At 49.6% G+C, this 17,355-nt stretch overlaps 1 protein-coding gene across 2 annotated transcripts in view; it reads right to left on the reverse strand.

Annotated features, from left to right (window-relative positions):
• PAX2 (paired box 2) overlaps positions 1–17,355 on the reverse strand; it is a 113,620-nt gene that overhangs the window by 13,786 nt on the left and 82,479 nt on the right. For both annotated transcript variants that reach the window (XM_038758462.1, XM_038758463.1), the window contains exons 7-8: positions 13,253–13,428; positions 11,001–11,127 (exon numbers count right to left, since the gene is read on the reverse strand). In XM_038758462.1, coding sequence (XP_038614390.1) covers positions 11,001–11,127; positions 13,253–13,428 — 303 coding nt within the window. The remainder of the gene's footprint in view (positions 1–11,000; positions 11,128–13,252; positions 13,429–17,355) is intronic.

Here is a 17,355-nt window from a genome sequence, read left to right on the forward strand (position 1 = left end):
TATGGGGCTCACCATCTTAATCCCCATTTTACAGATGAGATAACTGAGGCACAGAGACTTGCCCCAGGTCATTCAGCAGGTGAATAGCCAAATTGGGATTTGAACTCAAATCCTTCTTATTCCTAGGCCCATGCCCTATCCACTAGGCCACGCTGCTTCTCCTCTCTCCCGCTGACCTCCAGTGACTGAGAATCACCTTCACTTCACTTGGAGCAGACAGAGCAATCAGGAGCTTGGGGAGTCTGGTTGGAAGAGCGGGAATGGAGCCAGAAAGGCAGGGAAACCCTGGTGCAATCAGCAAGCCGTAAATGCGGATTTCCAAATGGAGCTGACAACCCTGCAGGGGTTTGGCCCCTCACCCCAACAGGACAGGGCAGGTGGATGCTCTCCCAGACCCAGGGCCCTACCAAGCACAGAATGGCAGCCTGGCCCGGGCCATCTATCTGGCAACCAGGATCGTCTACACGGCAGCCCCAGGGTTGTCACCCGTAAGCAGGGGAAAGCATGCTGGGTGGGCAGCAGCGAGGGGCTGAGTGGGGAGAGGTTAATCCTATTTGTACAGCCTCTAGATACTCCAGGTTTTCCAGTTCCTCTCTGGCTTTATTTCTTCTCTGAGAGCATTGAATTTTCAGCTCTAATCCTTCCTAAACCACGGCATTTTTCAGGCGCTCTGTGTAAGTGAAACCATAATCTCTGGTAAAACGGGCCGCTTAAGCTGCTGCAGCATTAGGCCAGGCTCTGATCCAGCCCCTGGATTTCCTCTCTGCCCAGCTGCTACAGAGAGGATTTCAGCCTGAAAGACTCAGTAAAGCCCTCATGGAGGTAACAATAGCGCTAGGCCTTGCCTTGCAAAGCCGAGGGTTAAGAGACCAGAAGCTGTTTGTCCCCTTTCCGAGGTTGCTAATGCACTAAGAATATTACTGTCAGCCTCCCTCTGGCTCCTCCCTCCCCTTCACACACACCTCAGGCTTAGGAAGAGAAAATCCCTCACACCTCATCGTTCTGGAGGTGGGGGACAGTGGCTGGGGGCGGGCAGTATGTGTGGAAGGATGGAGGTGAAGAGGAAAGTTTGGTGGTGACACAGCCCTGGGTAGACATGGAGACCCGGCCTGAATCTAACTGGATACATGTTCATCCTGAGGCTTCAGCCAGACTAGGTAGAGTCTGGCCCAACCAAGCCCAAGCCTCCCTGTTTGTGCCCATTAGGCAATCAAGAACAGTCCCAGAAGCTGTGATGTCAGACAGGTAAGCAGTGAGAGCCTTTGAGTTTTTCCACCTTCTTTCTTCCCCCTCATCTTTCATTCTCTGGCATCATCAGTTAGGCAGTCCCAGGTGGGAAGGGAGGAAAGGGACAGCTCCACCTCGACTCCCGAGCTGGCGGGCTGCGGGTTTGCGGCCTAGTTGTTTATATCGTCTTGGCTCCCATCCACCAGGAGGGAAGTCCCAGGGCCTGATTGTGTTAGGAGACCACGGTGTTATTTGTCAATGTCCTATTGCTATGGAAATGCCCCCGTAATGAAATCAGAAATGCGTTGGGTTTTGGCCCTTTCCCATTGCAGACGGGTTCATTTTTCCTGAATGGCACCCTAGGTCGGGTGACAGCGAGGCCCTGCCATTAGGCACAAGGACCCTCACAAAAGTGGGGGCCTGGAAAAGAGTTCCTGGCCCAGGGTGTTACTTTGCAGGCACAGGTCAAAGGTCTCACACTCTTCTGATGTTTCCTTGCTTGCAGCACCCCTTGAGTTATGGCTCTCCTCTTCCCTCCTGACTCTCTCTCTCTCTTCATCAAGTGGAGGGGGGAAAATTGGTGCTCTCCTCCCTAAATTCCTCCAGTGAATCAGGGGATTTCGACCAGACAGAAAAAAAAACGTAAGATTCACAGCCTCAGGCTCCTTGTGAGACTCGTCTGAGCTTTTATTGCCCTCTGCTCAGGGAGAGGGAGCAGGGGCTGGGCAGAAGGTTAAGCTGTGGGTTTTATGGAGGGAAATTTGGCTGCATCCGAGTTGGGTGTTAAATGCCAAGTAAACAGGGGAGAGTTCCTGAGACAGAGATTCCCCATTAGGAGTTCCTGGGGCCTGCAGAGGTAGTAAATGGTATCAGAGCCCAATCAGGCTGGATCCCATCTCCAGACAGTTCCACACCAAGCTTGGCGGGGGGGCCAGGCAGATTCCCCCCTTTCTCTGAGTCACTCTTAGTGCCTTTTCTCCAGCACAGCAGCCGGGAGATTCCCGTGGTCTTCAGTCCTAGGGACTTAAGATTATTTTTAGTTGCTGATTTGACTGTCAGAAGGAGTTCCTCAAAGCTGGGAGGGTGGGGGCTGGTTGGCTTCAGTGTGGAGGGGCTGTTCCAGTTAGAGGCCAGCCTTTGCTGCTCTTCTGTAGAAATCAGAGCCCGAATGCCCCAAGACCCTTAGGACTTCCCACCACGGGTCAGAAGGTCAGTGAAACTTCTACACTGGGTTGCTACAAACCTCCAAGTTTAGGTTTGCCTCTGGCTCAACCCCTCTTCCCACACAGGAGTCAGTAGCTCACACTCAATGTCTTCTAAGAGGTTCTTCCTTCATCACGGATGCTCCTTCAAATTTCTTGCCCATCAAAAGAAATGCTCATATGCCAGGCTAAGGGTGAGGGGAAAGGCAGCTTTAGATCTGGAGAGAGCAAGCTTGTGGATCTTACTGGTTTCCGAGCTTCCAAAGTCTGCACTCAGTCACCCATTTATCGGCTCCTCTTGAGCCCTTGAGCCTCCTCATCTCACAGGGGTTCCTGGTGATGAACTGATAGTTGCCATGTGACCTGGCCTTTGCAGTCTCTCCCAGAGCTTAGGCCTGAGTTATAATAATCATAATAATTGAGGTATTTGTTAAGTGTTTACTATGTGCCAAGCACTCTACTAAGTGCTGGTATAGATAATCAGGTTCCACAAGAGGCTCATAGTCTGAGTAGGAGGGAGAAGAGGTATTGAATCCCCATTTTGCAAATGAGGGAATTGAGGTGTAGAGAAGTTAGGTGTCTTGCCTAAGGTCATCTAGCAGGTGTGTGGCAGAGTAAGGATTAGAACCCAGGCCTATGCTCTTTCCATTGTCATGCTGCTGCTATTGGAGTTATCTAATGGAGATCATTCCAGCATGTCCTGATTCTCTCTCTAGTGATAGGGAAACAGAATCTAGCTCCCCAGTTTCCCTTGCTGTTGGCCCCAAAGGCCTAGAGAAGCAGGGGTGGGAAAATAATAACATTTTTTGAGCTCTCTTGTGCCAGCTCTGAAAGCAACCCTTCTTCTTCAAGGAGAAGAGACAATTTCTTGCTTCAGTTTTGGTGCCCGCTCTGGGGTTTGGAGGGGAAGAAAGGAGGAGGAGGAGGAGGGAGGCAGAGCTGTCTCCATCTCCAAGATTCTCAGAAAACAGCAGGTCCAGAACCCAGGTCTCCCACCCCATTTTACGAGTGAAGAAACTGATGACTCCCCAGGGCAGGGTAATAAATGATTACCAAGCACTTTGCAAACAGAAAGTACTTTCCCCAACATTACAACTTCATTTAGCAGCTCATGCAGCTTTCCATCTGCCATCGCAAGGCCAATCCCCTTGGAGCTCAAAACTATTTGAAGGGGTTTCTTCCTTCTTTACCCTCCAGAATCTCAAACTTCATCTTGAGCGGGCCCTGTGGATGTTTCTGGAAGAATCATCCTTCCATCTCCCCTCAAGGTAAGCTTCCTGCTATCCCTCTGGCCTTTCATATTGACCTGGGGATTGAAATTAGGTGAGTGAAAGTTGGATATCTCCAAGGTAGCTTCAGAGGTTCCATAGAAACTAGCCTCCCCAACTCATGATTTCTCAGGGACGATGGCCTCAAACCACATACAGCCCTACTGAAATCATATCTCCATTAGGAAGCCTTCCCTGACTAAGCTCTCATTCCTCCCAACTCTATTTTCTGCTTCTTCCTGCCTCACCCATGCACTTAGTCCTTCCCCATAAGAACGTAGGATCTCACACCTACCCCCATAGCACTTATGCTATATTTCCTTATACTTGGTTACTTCCCATACCTGTAATCCATTTGAAGGTCTGTCTCCCCTGCTAGACTGCAACTTCCTTAAAGGGAAGGATGGTGTCTACCAACTGTATTGTTCTCTTCCAAGTGCTTGGTACAAGGCTCTGTACAAAGTTCATGAGAAGCAGCATGGCCTAGTGGAAAGAGCACAGGCCTAGGAGTCAGAGGACCTGGGTTCTTATACTGGCTCCACCAGTTAACTGTTGCATGACCTTGGTTAAATCACGCAACTTGTCTGTACCTCAGTTTCTTCGTTTGCAAAATGGGGATACAATGCCTGTTTTCCCTCCTACTTAAACTGTGAGCCTCATGTCAGACCTGAGTATCTTGTATCTACCCCAGTGCTTAGTATAGTGCTTGGCATGTAGTAAGTGCTAAGCAAACTCCACAACTATTTTAAAAGGCTCTAGCTTGAAGTGGATGGCTTGAGAAATGCTGCTTTTTCTTACATCCCACTCCCCTTCCTACAATTCACTCTTCCTCAAGTCTAAGGATGGCCCTGACTCCTCCCTTCTTCTTAGGGTTTCAGAGTCAAAGACCTCCCCTTCTTTCAGCTGGCACTTGCAAAGGCTAAAAAAAGTCCCCTGCCACCATGACAACACTGGGCTAGGCAGAGAGAACCCAATTCTAACTTGTAACTTGTAGTCCTGTTGCTGGGCCTCTGGGATTTATTCAATCAATCAAACTGGAGGGAGTCGTGGGGTCAAGGGAGGAATTCTTTTAGGTTAGGGGATACATGAACATGTTTGAAAGCAGTGGGGAAGAGGCCACTGGAGAATGTACAGATGAAGCAGCGTGGCTTAGTGGAAAGAGCCCGGGCTTGGGAGTCAGAGGTCCTGGGTTCTAATCCTGGCTCCACCACTTGTCAGCTGTGTGACCTTGGGCAAGTCACTTCACTTCTCTATGCCTCAGTGACTTCATCTGGAAAATGGGGATTAAGACTGTGAGCCCCATGTGGGACAACCTGATTACCTTGTATCTACCCTAGCGCTTAGAACAGTGCTTGGCACATAGTAAGTGCTTAACAAATACCATTATTATTATTATTATTATGAAGATGGTGGTCATGGAAGGAAGAAGAAAAGGGGGCAAATGTATTCAGCTGATGCCACTGCCAGCAGACTCATTTAGTTATGCTTCTCCGGTGGGCAAGGTCCAGGAAACAGAGAGCCTTAGCAGCAGAAAGTCTAGATTTGTATGCTTCCTTTCACCTTCAACTCTCGCTGGTGAACCAGAGATGGCTGCAGAGCTGGTGAAACTTAGACCCATCGTGCTGCGTTGAGCTGAGTTACTCCTGTGACTGTTCCTTTTTTTTTTTCTTATTACTTAGGAGTCTGGGCTTGGTTCCAGACCAGCAGCCTAGAGCACTGGGCTGGAGAGAGGAGATGCTGCCGAGCTAGATCAGCCCACCATTGGAAGGAAAGAGCGAGTGATAAATTTAAATAACCGGCCTGACCTAGCAGCTTGCTGCATTGTGCAATGAAATGAAAATCTCCGCAGAACTTTTAAAACTCCAAAGAAAAAATTGATTATCATTGCTTGACCCTGAGCTTCTGAGGGGGCTGGTTTAGGAGACCATGGGAGTCTGGCTTCTTGCTGGCCACTCTTGTTGGTGATGAGACTGAGGTAGGGGATGGTTTTGCCCAACAAATCTCACTTTCATCATCAGACAATATGCTCTCAGATTGCCCTCTCCTCTCACTACCGACCCTTGTGGAATCGCTGAATCACTTAGCTGGTGAAGTTTGAAGTCCTCCCTTTTTCTCCTGAGTTGTTGGGACCAGCAATCATGCTGACTTCTCACATGGTGGGAAGTGGTGGGAAAATTCTGTCCTGATGTGATCTTCTTGTAGTGCCCTATTCACCAGGCAAGTGGAGACCACCAGCCTGAGGCTGCTCTGCCCCTCCATATTATGCTGACTTTCATGAGCGCCTTCAAAAATGCTGCTTTACGGATGGCCCTTCCAGTTTGGATAGAGCACAGGCTTGGGGGTCAGAAGGTCATGGATTCTAATCCTAGCTCCACCACTTGTCTTCTGCGTGACCCTGGGCAAGTCACTTCACTTCTCGGTGCCTCAGTTACCTCATCTGTAAAATGGGGATCGAGATTGGGAGACCCATGTGGGACAGGGACTGTGTTCAACCCGATTTGCTTGTAACCACCCCAGTGCTTAGTACAATGCCTGGCACACGGTCAGTGCTTAACAAATACCACAATTATTATTGTTAACCCGAGCTCATTTTTCTCCCAGACATCCCCTGCTCAAATCTCAGGGCCCAGATGGGCAACCAGAAGAAGTCTGCCCACCAACCCCAGGAAACACCTGATCATCATTGACTTTACCGCTCACTCTTCTCCTAGTAAACCTCCATGACTCTCTGGAATCTTTTAATGGGAGATGTAAAGACCCTATTCAGAGCCTCAGTGTCAGCTTTTTGTGATACACAATGCCACTGTTCCTGCTACTGCCCAAACACCCAGCTTGAATGACTCCCAGCTGGCTTCCTTCAGCTTCCTCTAGGCCGTTAGCTTGTGAGTTCCCTGAGGGTAGGGATCATGTCTACTTACCCTTGGGTACTCTCCCAAGTGCTTAGTACAGTGCTCTGAATACAGTAAGTGCTCAATAAATACCCCTGACTGATTGACATTGGGGAACAGGGCTTAGCCAAAGACCCTACTCTGTTAATTGGCTTGCCTTGCTCCAGTTCCACTAAGTTATCTAAAAAGCTGCTCCTTCCAGTTAGAATGTCTCCCTGACTCAGTCTGCCCCAGCAGGTAGTAAAATGGATTTAAATGATGATGATGGCATTTGTTAAGTGCTTACAATGTGCCAAGCACTGTTCTAAGCACTGGGGGGATACAAGGTGATCAGGTTGTGCCACGTGGGGCTCACAGTCTTCATCCCCATTTTTCAAATGAGGTAACTGAGGTACAGAGAAGTTAAGTGACTTGCCCAAAGTCACACAGTTGACAAGTGGCGGAGCCGGGATTTGAACCTGTGAGCTCTGACTCCCAAGCCTGTGTTCTTTCCACTAAGCCATGCTGCTTCTCTGGGATGGACTTAAAGTCCATTTAAATGGACTTAGTTGGGCTGCCCCGGCCAATGGCGACTCAGGAGAAGGGCCCAGTTTCTCACCTTGACAGCACCTCCAGAAACTCTGCTCATCCCCATAATAAACACATCATGAATCATTCATCTTTAATAGATTATGCAAATCAGGGGGACATAAAATCAACAAAGATCAATAACTGCAGCCGTTTAATTGCCAGCAAAAACATTTTAAGAATGAGCGTAATCTGCAGCCCTTTCTCGGGTAATGGCACCATTAATCCAAACATTGGATCCTGGCCTAAGTGTAGAAAAATAATTCCCCCGCCCTCCTCTCCCTCTGGCCCCCACCCCCACACACACTTCTCTTTTTTGTAATTTCCAGTTTCCAAGTTTCCCCGTCATTACCATTGGTGAACAGCTCCGAATGTTAATAGTTCTGCTTTTGTTACTCCTCGCTTGATTGAAATGTCGCATACAGATTGAGATGTTAGTGCTAAGTTGCCACCTGGGAATGTCAAGCTGGGTCTGAAATGAACTTTTCTCACACTTGGATCCAGATGGATCAGCCGGAGATGTTCCCAGGCTGAGCTGGGACCGTTCCAGGGCCATGAGGGAGGGAGGGGGCGTCTTTGGTGTCGGGGAACGGTAGAGGCAGTTTTCTGCCTCAGCCAAGTGCCTCTCTCCCCCAGGACCACATCCCAGGCCTGGGCAGCACCCTGACCTTCCTAACACTCAGCACCTGAGATGAAGGCCTCATCCCCTACTCCCCATGTTCCCCACACCCTTCTCTCCAGCCAGAAAGAGGGGATGAGCTCCTTCAAAGGCTGGAAATAAGGCTACCCTTGGTCACACTTTTGATTTACTCACACTTGGATGTGTGTGTGTGTGTGTGTGTGCGGGGGTGGGGGTGGGGAATGTGACTAATTCTCAGCTTCTGGGCCCACGGCAGTGAGGTCTTTCTTGCTAAAGATGAGGACACCAGAAACCTACCTGGCCTCCCCTAAACAGCAGTTTGCCTAGACAGCAGGTCCAGGGAATGATCTCATCTCTCACTGCTGTTTTTATGGCAGCAGGAGAAAAGAGGGCCTAGGTCACTGGCTTCTGCTCTCCTCCTGCATCTCCTAATAGTCCTTAGAGGACTCTAAAGCTGGGTTATTAATGACTAAGGTCACTGGTCAGTCCAATGGAAGAGGTCTGATCTTAGGCCAAACTCTTCCCTGACACTTGAGGTCCTTTCAGAACCAAACCCCAGAAGTCCCTAAAGGAAATCTTCCAGAGCCCTAAGGTCAACAGTTCTTCCTTGGACTTGAGGAATCCATATAGTAAACTTGAAACTTATGGAACTGTCTTTTCTTCCACGGAAGGGAGAGCCACAACAGCAGGGGTGATCTGGTGGAGGACAGAGTGAAACTGACCATGGAACTCAAGTGGGACAGGGTCTGTGTCCCGCCTGATTATCTTGTAACTCCACCAGTGCTTAGTACCATGTTCGGCTTCAAGCAAGTGTTTAACAGGTGCCACAATTATTGTCTGGAAGAGAAGAATGAAAGTGTGGCTACTCACTCCTTCAATTCCCCTCTCCATGCCGATGGGGTCCTTCCTGTTGAACTAGAACTGCATCGATCCATCTGGCTGGATATCCTAGTCCTCCGTGTCATGAGACCTCTCCCAGATGGGTCTGAGGGGGCGGGGATCGATTCACCGGGGAGGCAGGAGCCCCGACTCGGACTACCACTCTGCTGCTACTGCGGCTTGTTCTGGTGCTCTGTGCCCGTGGCCCACTAGCTCCCCGTGCCGCCTCTGTTCCTCTCTAGTCATGTAACGCCTCAGTATCTTCCAATCCCCACTGCTCACATTTTCAATCATCCTGTCTCCCAGTGAACGGCACATTTGCTTTAGTGTCTCCAGAATAATTAGGTGCATTTTAATAACACCTCAATGTGCCTCTCTTACACTCGGGCACATTCTCTGGCCTGGAAAGCCTTCCCCAGTGCCAAGCTTCTTTCTTGGGAGTTTCTTCTCTTCCAAAGCTCTCACTCATCTGGGCCCCCCTAGCACTCAGTGTTGCCCCAGGGGATTAGCCCAGCAATCAGCTCAGGCATGGCCTAATGGAAAGAGCACAGGCCTAGGAGCCAGAGGACCCTAGACCTAATCTAGGCCCCACCACTTGACTGCTTGGTGACCTTGGGTAAGTCACTTAACTTCTCTGTGCCTCATCTGCAAAATGGGGATTCAAACCTGTTCTCCCTCCTTCTTAGACTGTGAGTCCCATGTGGGACCTCAGTATCTTCTAGCTACCCCAGTGCTTATTACAGTGCTCAGGACATAGTAAGCGCTTAATGAAAACCAAAATTACTATTAATTAAGCTGCTGGGTCAGCCTCCCCTTCCCCATAGAATCTCTGTGAGAAGAGGAGGTCTCTGATCCTGCTTCCCCAGCTCTACACCTGGAACTTCTTCGTTCTGCCGGTGGGCTGGTCATGAGCCAGTCTTGCAGAAAACAGCTTGCCTGAGGTCAGTAATGACCCGGGATGGGTCAGGAATAAAAGTTGATTCAATTTATTGCACTACTTGGGCAATGCCTGGAGGGCTGGGGAAGGACGCAGAGAGTCCTGGGACATTTTTGTTCTTATCTCTCTGCAAGGAAAGAACTGAGTCTGCTTGACTTCAGAGTCATCAACAGAGCCAACCCATGGACTACCGACTAGTTCCTTCCAAGCCCCCAATGCCACATACACCCATGCCACCTTTCAGCTCGGCCACCCCGAGTCCAGGGCTGCAGAGCAGAGTGAGAGGGCAACCAGACCCATAAACAGGTCTTCCTCTAGGCTCTGGAGGAAATGAGGATGGGGCTCTGTCTGGGTTTGGGCTCCGAATAGAAACCAAGGCACAACTGTGGGCAGTCCCTGGATCAATTGATCAATCAACCAATGGCATGTATTGAATGTTTTTACTTGTTCAGAGCCCTGGACAGAGTGCTTGAGAGAGTATAGTAGAGTAGGTAGATCTGACACCTGGCCTCAAAGAGTTTACAATCTAGTGGGACACCCCGGACAGCCCCCTGCCGCCAAGACGCCTTTTTCCAACTTCCCTATGCTCTCTACAGAGCTTGACTTTGCTTCTGCCCTTCCCCTCCTCCACTTCCTCTTGTTTCCTAGGTCCACCTACTTCTCACTCATATTCATTCTAGGCTAGCCAGGATGAAATGTGGAGGGGAAAAATGGACTAGGCTGAGTTGATCTTGGGCCACAGACAGGGCTGCAAAGAAGGGGAACTGTCTCTTAGACTGTGAGTTCCATGTGGGACAGGGAGTGTATCCAACCTTATTATACTATTACTCTTTCAACAACTAGTACAATGCCTGGCACAGAGTAAGGGCTAAACTATCTAGCCCACTAAATTGCATACCCCAGTGGTTGAAGCGTGGGCCTGTGAGTCAGGAGGACCTGGGTTCGAATCCTGGATCTGCTACTTGATGTGTGACCTTCAGCAGGTCACTTCACTTCTCTGTGCCTCAGTTGCCTCATTTATAAAATGGGGACTAAGACTGTGAACTCCATGTGGGGTATGGACTGTGTCCAACCTGATAACCATGTATCTACCCCAGCACTTAGAACAGTAGTAAGCAAATAACATAAAATACCACAAATATCACAATTATCATTATCATCATCATCATCATTATTACTACTGCCCCTTTCAATCCTCAGGTCCAAAAAGATGGCAAACCTCTTCTTTACCACCTATCCTACCTGCACTCACCTGGGCAGGAAACTCTGACCACCGGGGGACGAGACCATATGCCGCATTTCCGCTTGGCCACCCAGACCCAAAATGGGCAAAGACAAAGGAGAACAATCCAAATCCCTGCTCCAACCCCCCCAGTGAAGTGGATGGCTTACCGGTCACCACAGGGTATGTCTGGGTCCCTGACACATTGGTCCCCAGGTCTGGGTTAGCGGAGGCAGATAGGCTTGACTTGACTTCATCAAGACCGGGGGTCAGGGCTGGCAGGGAGTACTCATTGCCCTGGGGAGGAGAGAGAAAAGCGACAGCTCACGATTGACGCACCAAGAGAGAAAGAGAATGACCTGCAGATGGGAGAGAAGTGGGAGGAGAGCTGACAAGCTCCCACACTGAGCTGGGAGTGGGGGACAGGGAACAGAAGGAGATCCAACAGAGAGTTGAAGAAGAACAAGATGGGGAGAAGGTCTCGGATGAGAGGCTTGAGTTTGCCCTGAGCAAGGTGGCCAGCAGCCTCTGTCAGAGCAGGGCCTGTCTGTCCTCGGTAACCACCGGGGCCATGGTGAGAGATGGGGACCTGAAGATGAAGGTTTTTCCCTAAGTCTCACAGCTTATCCGTGGATTCGGAAAAGCTGCTCCTCCACAACTGAGGTGGGCAAGGAGGAAGAAGAGGGGGAGCGGAGGGGAGCTGAGCCCAGGTTCAGCTGCCTTTTTCAGATGGATGGGGGGGGGGGGGGTGTCCTTGGGGCCTCCCTGAAGTAGATAAGCGCAGGAGTGAGGGGTGGGAGGGGAGAGGGACACTGATGGGAATGGCAGCCTGTGGGGTGAGGTGGGACTCCTGGATGCATCTGTGACCAGCCAGTGGGGCTGGGGGTTGTCCCATTCCCTCCTGTCACAGCTTGGCTTGCCGAGGGGCTCTCCCCCTTCTTTAAAAACAAACAAAGAAGCCTCATCCCTGGGCTCGCTCTCACTCTCCCTGTGCATTGGGGTATGAAATTGGGGAGGGGGAGAGGCCACATGGCTACCAGAAGGGTGGGAGGGGGAGAGCCATTGAATTTGAAAGGGTGTCCTGCCCGAAACACTCGGGTAATTGCCTTTTTATTGCAGTGGCCTCCAAACCAGACACAGGGGCTGGGGAAAGCGGGGAGACGACAAAAAGCAGGAAAAGTTGCTCTGATTAATATTACGTTAAATTAAAGCTGATTTTCTGCTCTTTCTGGTCCCTTTTTCTCCCTTCCGCTTCCCGACCCCCCCAGCCGGCCCCCTCCCCTCCGTGGCTGGACGTGATTGCCTAGTCATTTCCAATTCCTTCTCGTATTGATCTTCCTGTAGAAATCAGTTTTGTAATTAGCTGCAAATTAGGCCTTCTACTGGGGGTGAGGCTGCCCCCTGATTTATCACCAGAGTAATTCGCTGTGATCGGAGAGAAATTAAAATGAACTCAATTAGGCTTCGGATTTGCTTTATGGGCCCTGCTCAGAGTTTCAGGGGGAAAAATGACTGTGCTGGTGTTTAATAGTCTAATGAAAGTAAATAAAGGTTATTCATTGTAATACAGCCAGGGACTCGGGGATAAAGGAGCTTGCTTGGAGAGAACCTTCTCCTCCTTTGTTGGTTTATGACTCGGGGAACCTGAAAAAGACTTTTGATTTTTGTTTTATGAAGACAAACAGCTTCTGGGATAAAAGGACGGGCGGAGAGAAGGCAGGAGGCCGGAGGAGCCGCGGGAGCTGCAGAGGAGCGTGTGTGCTGCTGGGGTGGGCTCTGGGCCCGGCCCCCTTCTCTCCCCGGAAGAAGCCCGCGGTGCTGGAGTAGCCACTCAAGCCATCCCGGGTCACCTTGGGAAGGAGCTGGGGGAGAGGCAGCCGGATCGTTAAAAGGCCCGAGGCTGAGGGGAAGTCCCTGCCAATGCCGCAGTTGTCCTCAGCAGCAGGACTACGGGGCCCCAGGTTGCTGCTATCCCAGAGATTTGCAGGCAGCTGGGAAAAAGGGAATCTTGGGATTGGGAAAAGGGTCTTGGGAGCCTGAGTAGGGGCTCCCTAAGGGGAGCCCAGTGGGAAAAGGAACTAACAGAAGATGAGGTAAGGTTTTCCCATCGGAATGTGACTTGGGTGTAAGTGTCTTTCTTCCTTCAGTGGGGTATATGTGCACATGTATGGGTGTGTGCCAGTGTTTGTGAATGTATGCGGGCGGTTCATTGGGTGAATGAAGACTCTTGGCTGCTCCTGGGCACCCCTGGGGATCACCCTCTGTGCAGATGTCCCTTTCTGGTTTGGGTTTTCCCCTCTCCCACCTGGCCCCAGTGGCCCTCCACCAGCTCTGCCCCAGGGACTCTGCCCCTGCCCCACCTAGCCCCAGGGGCTGCCCACCTGCCTGGCCCCAGGAGTACTGTGGCCAGGCGTCACCTCACCTGTTCAGATTTGATGTGTTCTGATGTCTGGAATACGTCTGGGTAGGAAGGACGCTCAAACACCCGATCTAAAGCTTCCAGCTGCTGCTGAGTGAAAGTGTCAGCACGCAGGTGCTTCCGCAAACTGTCCACACCACTTTGGGAGTCTCCATTGGGGACGGAGCCCTCCGATACATCTGGAAGAAAGAGAGCACACAAGAGAGGGTTCACTCAGTTCTTCCATCATGTGTGTTTTCAGTCTGCAGTAGTAGTAAAGTAGTACTGGTGGTAGTTGTAGCATTTATTGAGGGCCCGCAGTGCACAGTATTAGGTGCCTGGGAACAAAGTGACCCCCTCTCTGCCCATAAGGAGCTAATGGAGGGAGACAAAGAGAAAAATATTTACCACTAGAGTGGTTAAAAAACCTAGTTCCATCAAATTCCTACCCGAGTGCTGAGGAGTACACTGTTTAGAAATGAAGAACAAGTGTTCCAACTGTGTGCATCTATCTGGGTAGAGTGCACTGTGAGGTTTAAAGAAACGGTTCTGTATTTGTACATGGCCTTTGTCGAGGCACATGTGGTGTAATGTGCATTTCTCTGAATGATGGTTTGGTCAGGAACGTGACCCTGGAGTTATAGGAGAGCCGAACATAATGCCTTTCCACCCCCAGCTTAGCAAAGGGACAGGGCGTTCTGCTACCCGGAACTGAGCCAGTTCTGACCTCGGGACATTCTTTGCTGCTTCTTTCAGCATCAGCCAGTGGTATTTATTGAACATTTATTTTTTAATGGTATTTGTAAAGCGCTTACTATGTGCCAGGCATACACTAAAGGCTGGGTAGATACAAGCTAATCAGATTGGCCACAGTCCAAGTCCCACATGGGGTTCACAGTCTTAATCCCCATTTTACAGATGAGGGAACTGAGGCACCAAAAAGTTAAGTGTCCCAAGGTCACATGGCAGACAAGTGGCAGAACTGGGATTAGCACCAAGGTCCTTCTGTCTACTAGGCCTGTGCTTTATCCTCTGGGCCACGCTGCTTCTCATTGGGTTACTGGGAGCTGAGCACTGAACTTAAGTGCTCCCAACGGAGGGAAAGGCCAACCAGAGAAATGAGCCCTCTGCTTTGATCCTCTCACTCTCTAGCTGCTTGGGGTGGGACCCTCCTCTCAAAACAGAGGATCGACAAGAGTTCCCTGTTGCCAATGGGAACTTAACAGCAGGATCAGTCCCTGGGCAGACAGTAGTCTGGGACAGGATCGAAGCTCTGAGACTGATTCTCAGAAGGGATGATGTTGGGGGTGGGGGTGGTCCTGAAAGACAAAGCAGCTTTGGGGGACAGGGATGGAGAAGGTAGAGTCTCTGCACCTGAAGTTGCCCTGAGTGTGAGGCTGAAGCTGGCCAGGACTGACACTTCTGAGTCTGTTAAGCATCAAGCTTGACTCATAGATGCGTTTCAGTTCCACCGATTCTCAGTGTTGAAAATCTCCAAATCTCCATCGCAGAGTGTAAAACAGGAGCAGAGTGAAACGATTAGCTCCACCACAAAGGTGCTTTGGGAGTCTTTCGGGGCACATTAAAAGGGAAGCAGCGTTTGAAGCCCTGCAGGTGGGAACCCAATCCAAAAGGACAGAGGGCTGGGCTTCTCTCTGGCCCTAGGGTGGGCAAGGCTGCAGCTACCTCTTAGGCCTCACCATCCCTTTTTTTTATTGGCATTTATTAAGAGCTTACTATCTGCAAAGCACTGTTCTAAGCGCTGGGGAGGTTACAAGGTGATCAGGTTGTCCCTCGGGGGGCTCACAGTCTTAATCCCCATTTTACAGATGAGGTAACAGGCACAGAGAAGTGAAGTGACTTGCCTAAAGTCACACAGCTGACAATTGGCGGAGCTGGCATTTGAACCCCTGACCTCTGACTCCAAAGCCCGGGCTGTTTCCACTGAGGCACGCACGCCCATCATAAGCCTGCCTATTTCCTCATCCAGTCTCCTCCCCATTGGGCACTTCCTGCCCTTGTTGTGACCCCCCCGGCGACTCCTCTTGGGGAAACAGGTGAGACCATGACTCTATCCAAGAGGCCCGCAGACTTTTTCAGAAGTGATGTGGGATCTTGAATTGACATCTCTCCCAGAACCTCACCCCCAGGCCGGTGTACAAAAAAAACTTGGAAATGGGAAGGACCACACCCCTCTGATCTGAACATCTCTTTTAACAACCTCCTCAGTTCCACCCACTTACTTCACTGCCCTGCTCTTCAGCTACGTCTCACGTACCCTCTCTTGGCCCCAGTCTGGTATCAAGTTGTCCCTGCACTAACTTTTGTACTCATCTAGGTCCACCCTAAAAGTCAGTTTTTCCTCTCCTTTTACTTTAGGAGTTGGGGCCTTCATGATATCCAAGTTTTTCAGGGGACAAAGTACCCGGGTTTTCAGAGAACCACCTCTACATTTTTTGCCTCTTGCCTTTTCTCCTTTCTCCTCAGTGAATGTCTTCTGGCTGAGACCAAGACCGTCCAGCTCTGCCCTGCTTCTTGGATCTTCCTGCATCCTCAAAACCATGGTGGGGTTGGCAGAATTCACTGCCCCTTGCCAGCCAGGCTCACTGCTGGCCCTAAAAACACAGCAAATACCCCTAATTCCTTTTGGCATCTAGCAGGGTCCACAGATATTACATTCTGACTGTTATATATATCAGTTTATAGGTGATTATACGATATGATATAATCAATATTGCATTATATACAGTAACAGAGTACAGTATCATTCGTAAGACCATATAAAATATTACATATTGATTAGCCTCCAACTGCAACCTTCTTCTTTTAGCTGCCTTCTTGCTTCCCTTTCCTAGGCTGAAGCATAGGATCCTTTTTTCTAGCCATATACATTCCCTCTTTACTTCCATTCTAGTTCCCAGTTGCAGAAGGGGAAGGATTTTAAGGCAGGGGTAAATATATATATATACTATATATATATATAATATATATTTATATATATATAAACGTTTATATATATATACGTGTGTGTGTGTGAGAGAGAGAGCGAGAGAGAGAATATGAATTAATTTCTAGGTTAATGTTAAACTATGGGTCTATATATAGTCACCCTCATATGTTGTATCTGTCAATTGGAGTAGTGGCTGTGTTCACCTGAAAGAATACAGTCAGGAAAGTTCAAGAGGGGTTCTAGGACCATATACATTTTTACAGGCCTATTTAGGGTTGTAGGGGTCTAAGAATCCTGCCCAGGGAAACATTTCTAGATAAGAGTGAGCATCTGACTCCTTATTGAGCTTTGCTATCGTATGCAGGCATGTGGGATGCTTTCTGGGCTGCAGCCACACTCTCAGGCTTGATTCTTACTCTCCACAGACACATTTTTTTATGCCTACTTCCTCCTTCAACTTGTCCATTCACATACACACATCTCCTCGTTTCTACATATGGGCGTGCCTGTGGAGCTGTTTCCTGGGCCTCTGTATACCTTGATGCAAGCATTACATACCTGTGAACATGTGTGTAAATGTGCATCAGCTTGCATGTGTAGGTCTGCAGTGCCTTTGTGTGAAGGGGCCGAAACCGTGGCTTTTTTCCCAGGTCATTGCAGGAGTCTCTTTTCCTTCATTTATTCAGGGGCCTTTCAGATCTTGACAAATCTGTCACTCTAAATTTGCGAGAGATTATGGTGCTCTCTCCCCAGCCCGGAGAGAGGTGATATATGATATCTGCTGCCCCTATTGATTGCCTGATCTGGTGGCAGAGGGCCGGCGAAATGAACTTGAAATGAACATCATGCCTCAACTCATTGTGCGTATAATACACTACTTAATCCCACATTTTTCAGCCGCTATGGAATTCAATTGATCAATCATGTTCCACTGATAGTACTGTTTTAGGGGTTATTGCTGCTCTGCTCGCTGACCTTTTTATTTATTTATTTTTTTGTAAACTCGGGACCCGGTGATGAAACAGGGGCTAGAGAGCCACCAGAATGGAAAGCAGGATGTAGGGGAGAGGAAGGGGAAGGAGAGACAGTAAGAATCAAACTGGACCGAGGGAAACAGAAAAATAAGGAGTGGGGAGATGGCTCAGGTGGGAACAGACCAGGCAGAAACAGAAGGAGC

Source organism: Tachyglossus aculeatus, chromosome 16, assembly GCF_015852505.1.
Source record: "Tachyglossus aculeatus isolate mTacAcu1 chromosome 16, mTacAcu1.pri, whole genome shotgun sequence".
In the NCBI taxonomy this organism is placed as follows: Eukaryota; Metazoa; Chordata; class Mammalia; order Monotremata; family Tachyglossidae; genus Tachyglossus; species Tachyglossus aculeatus.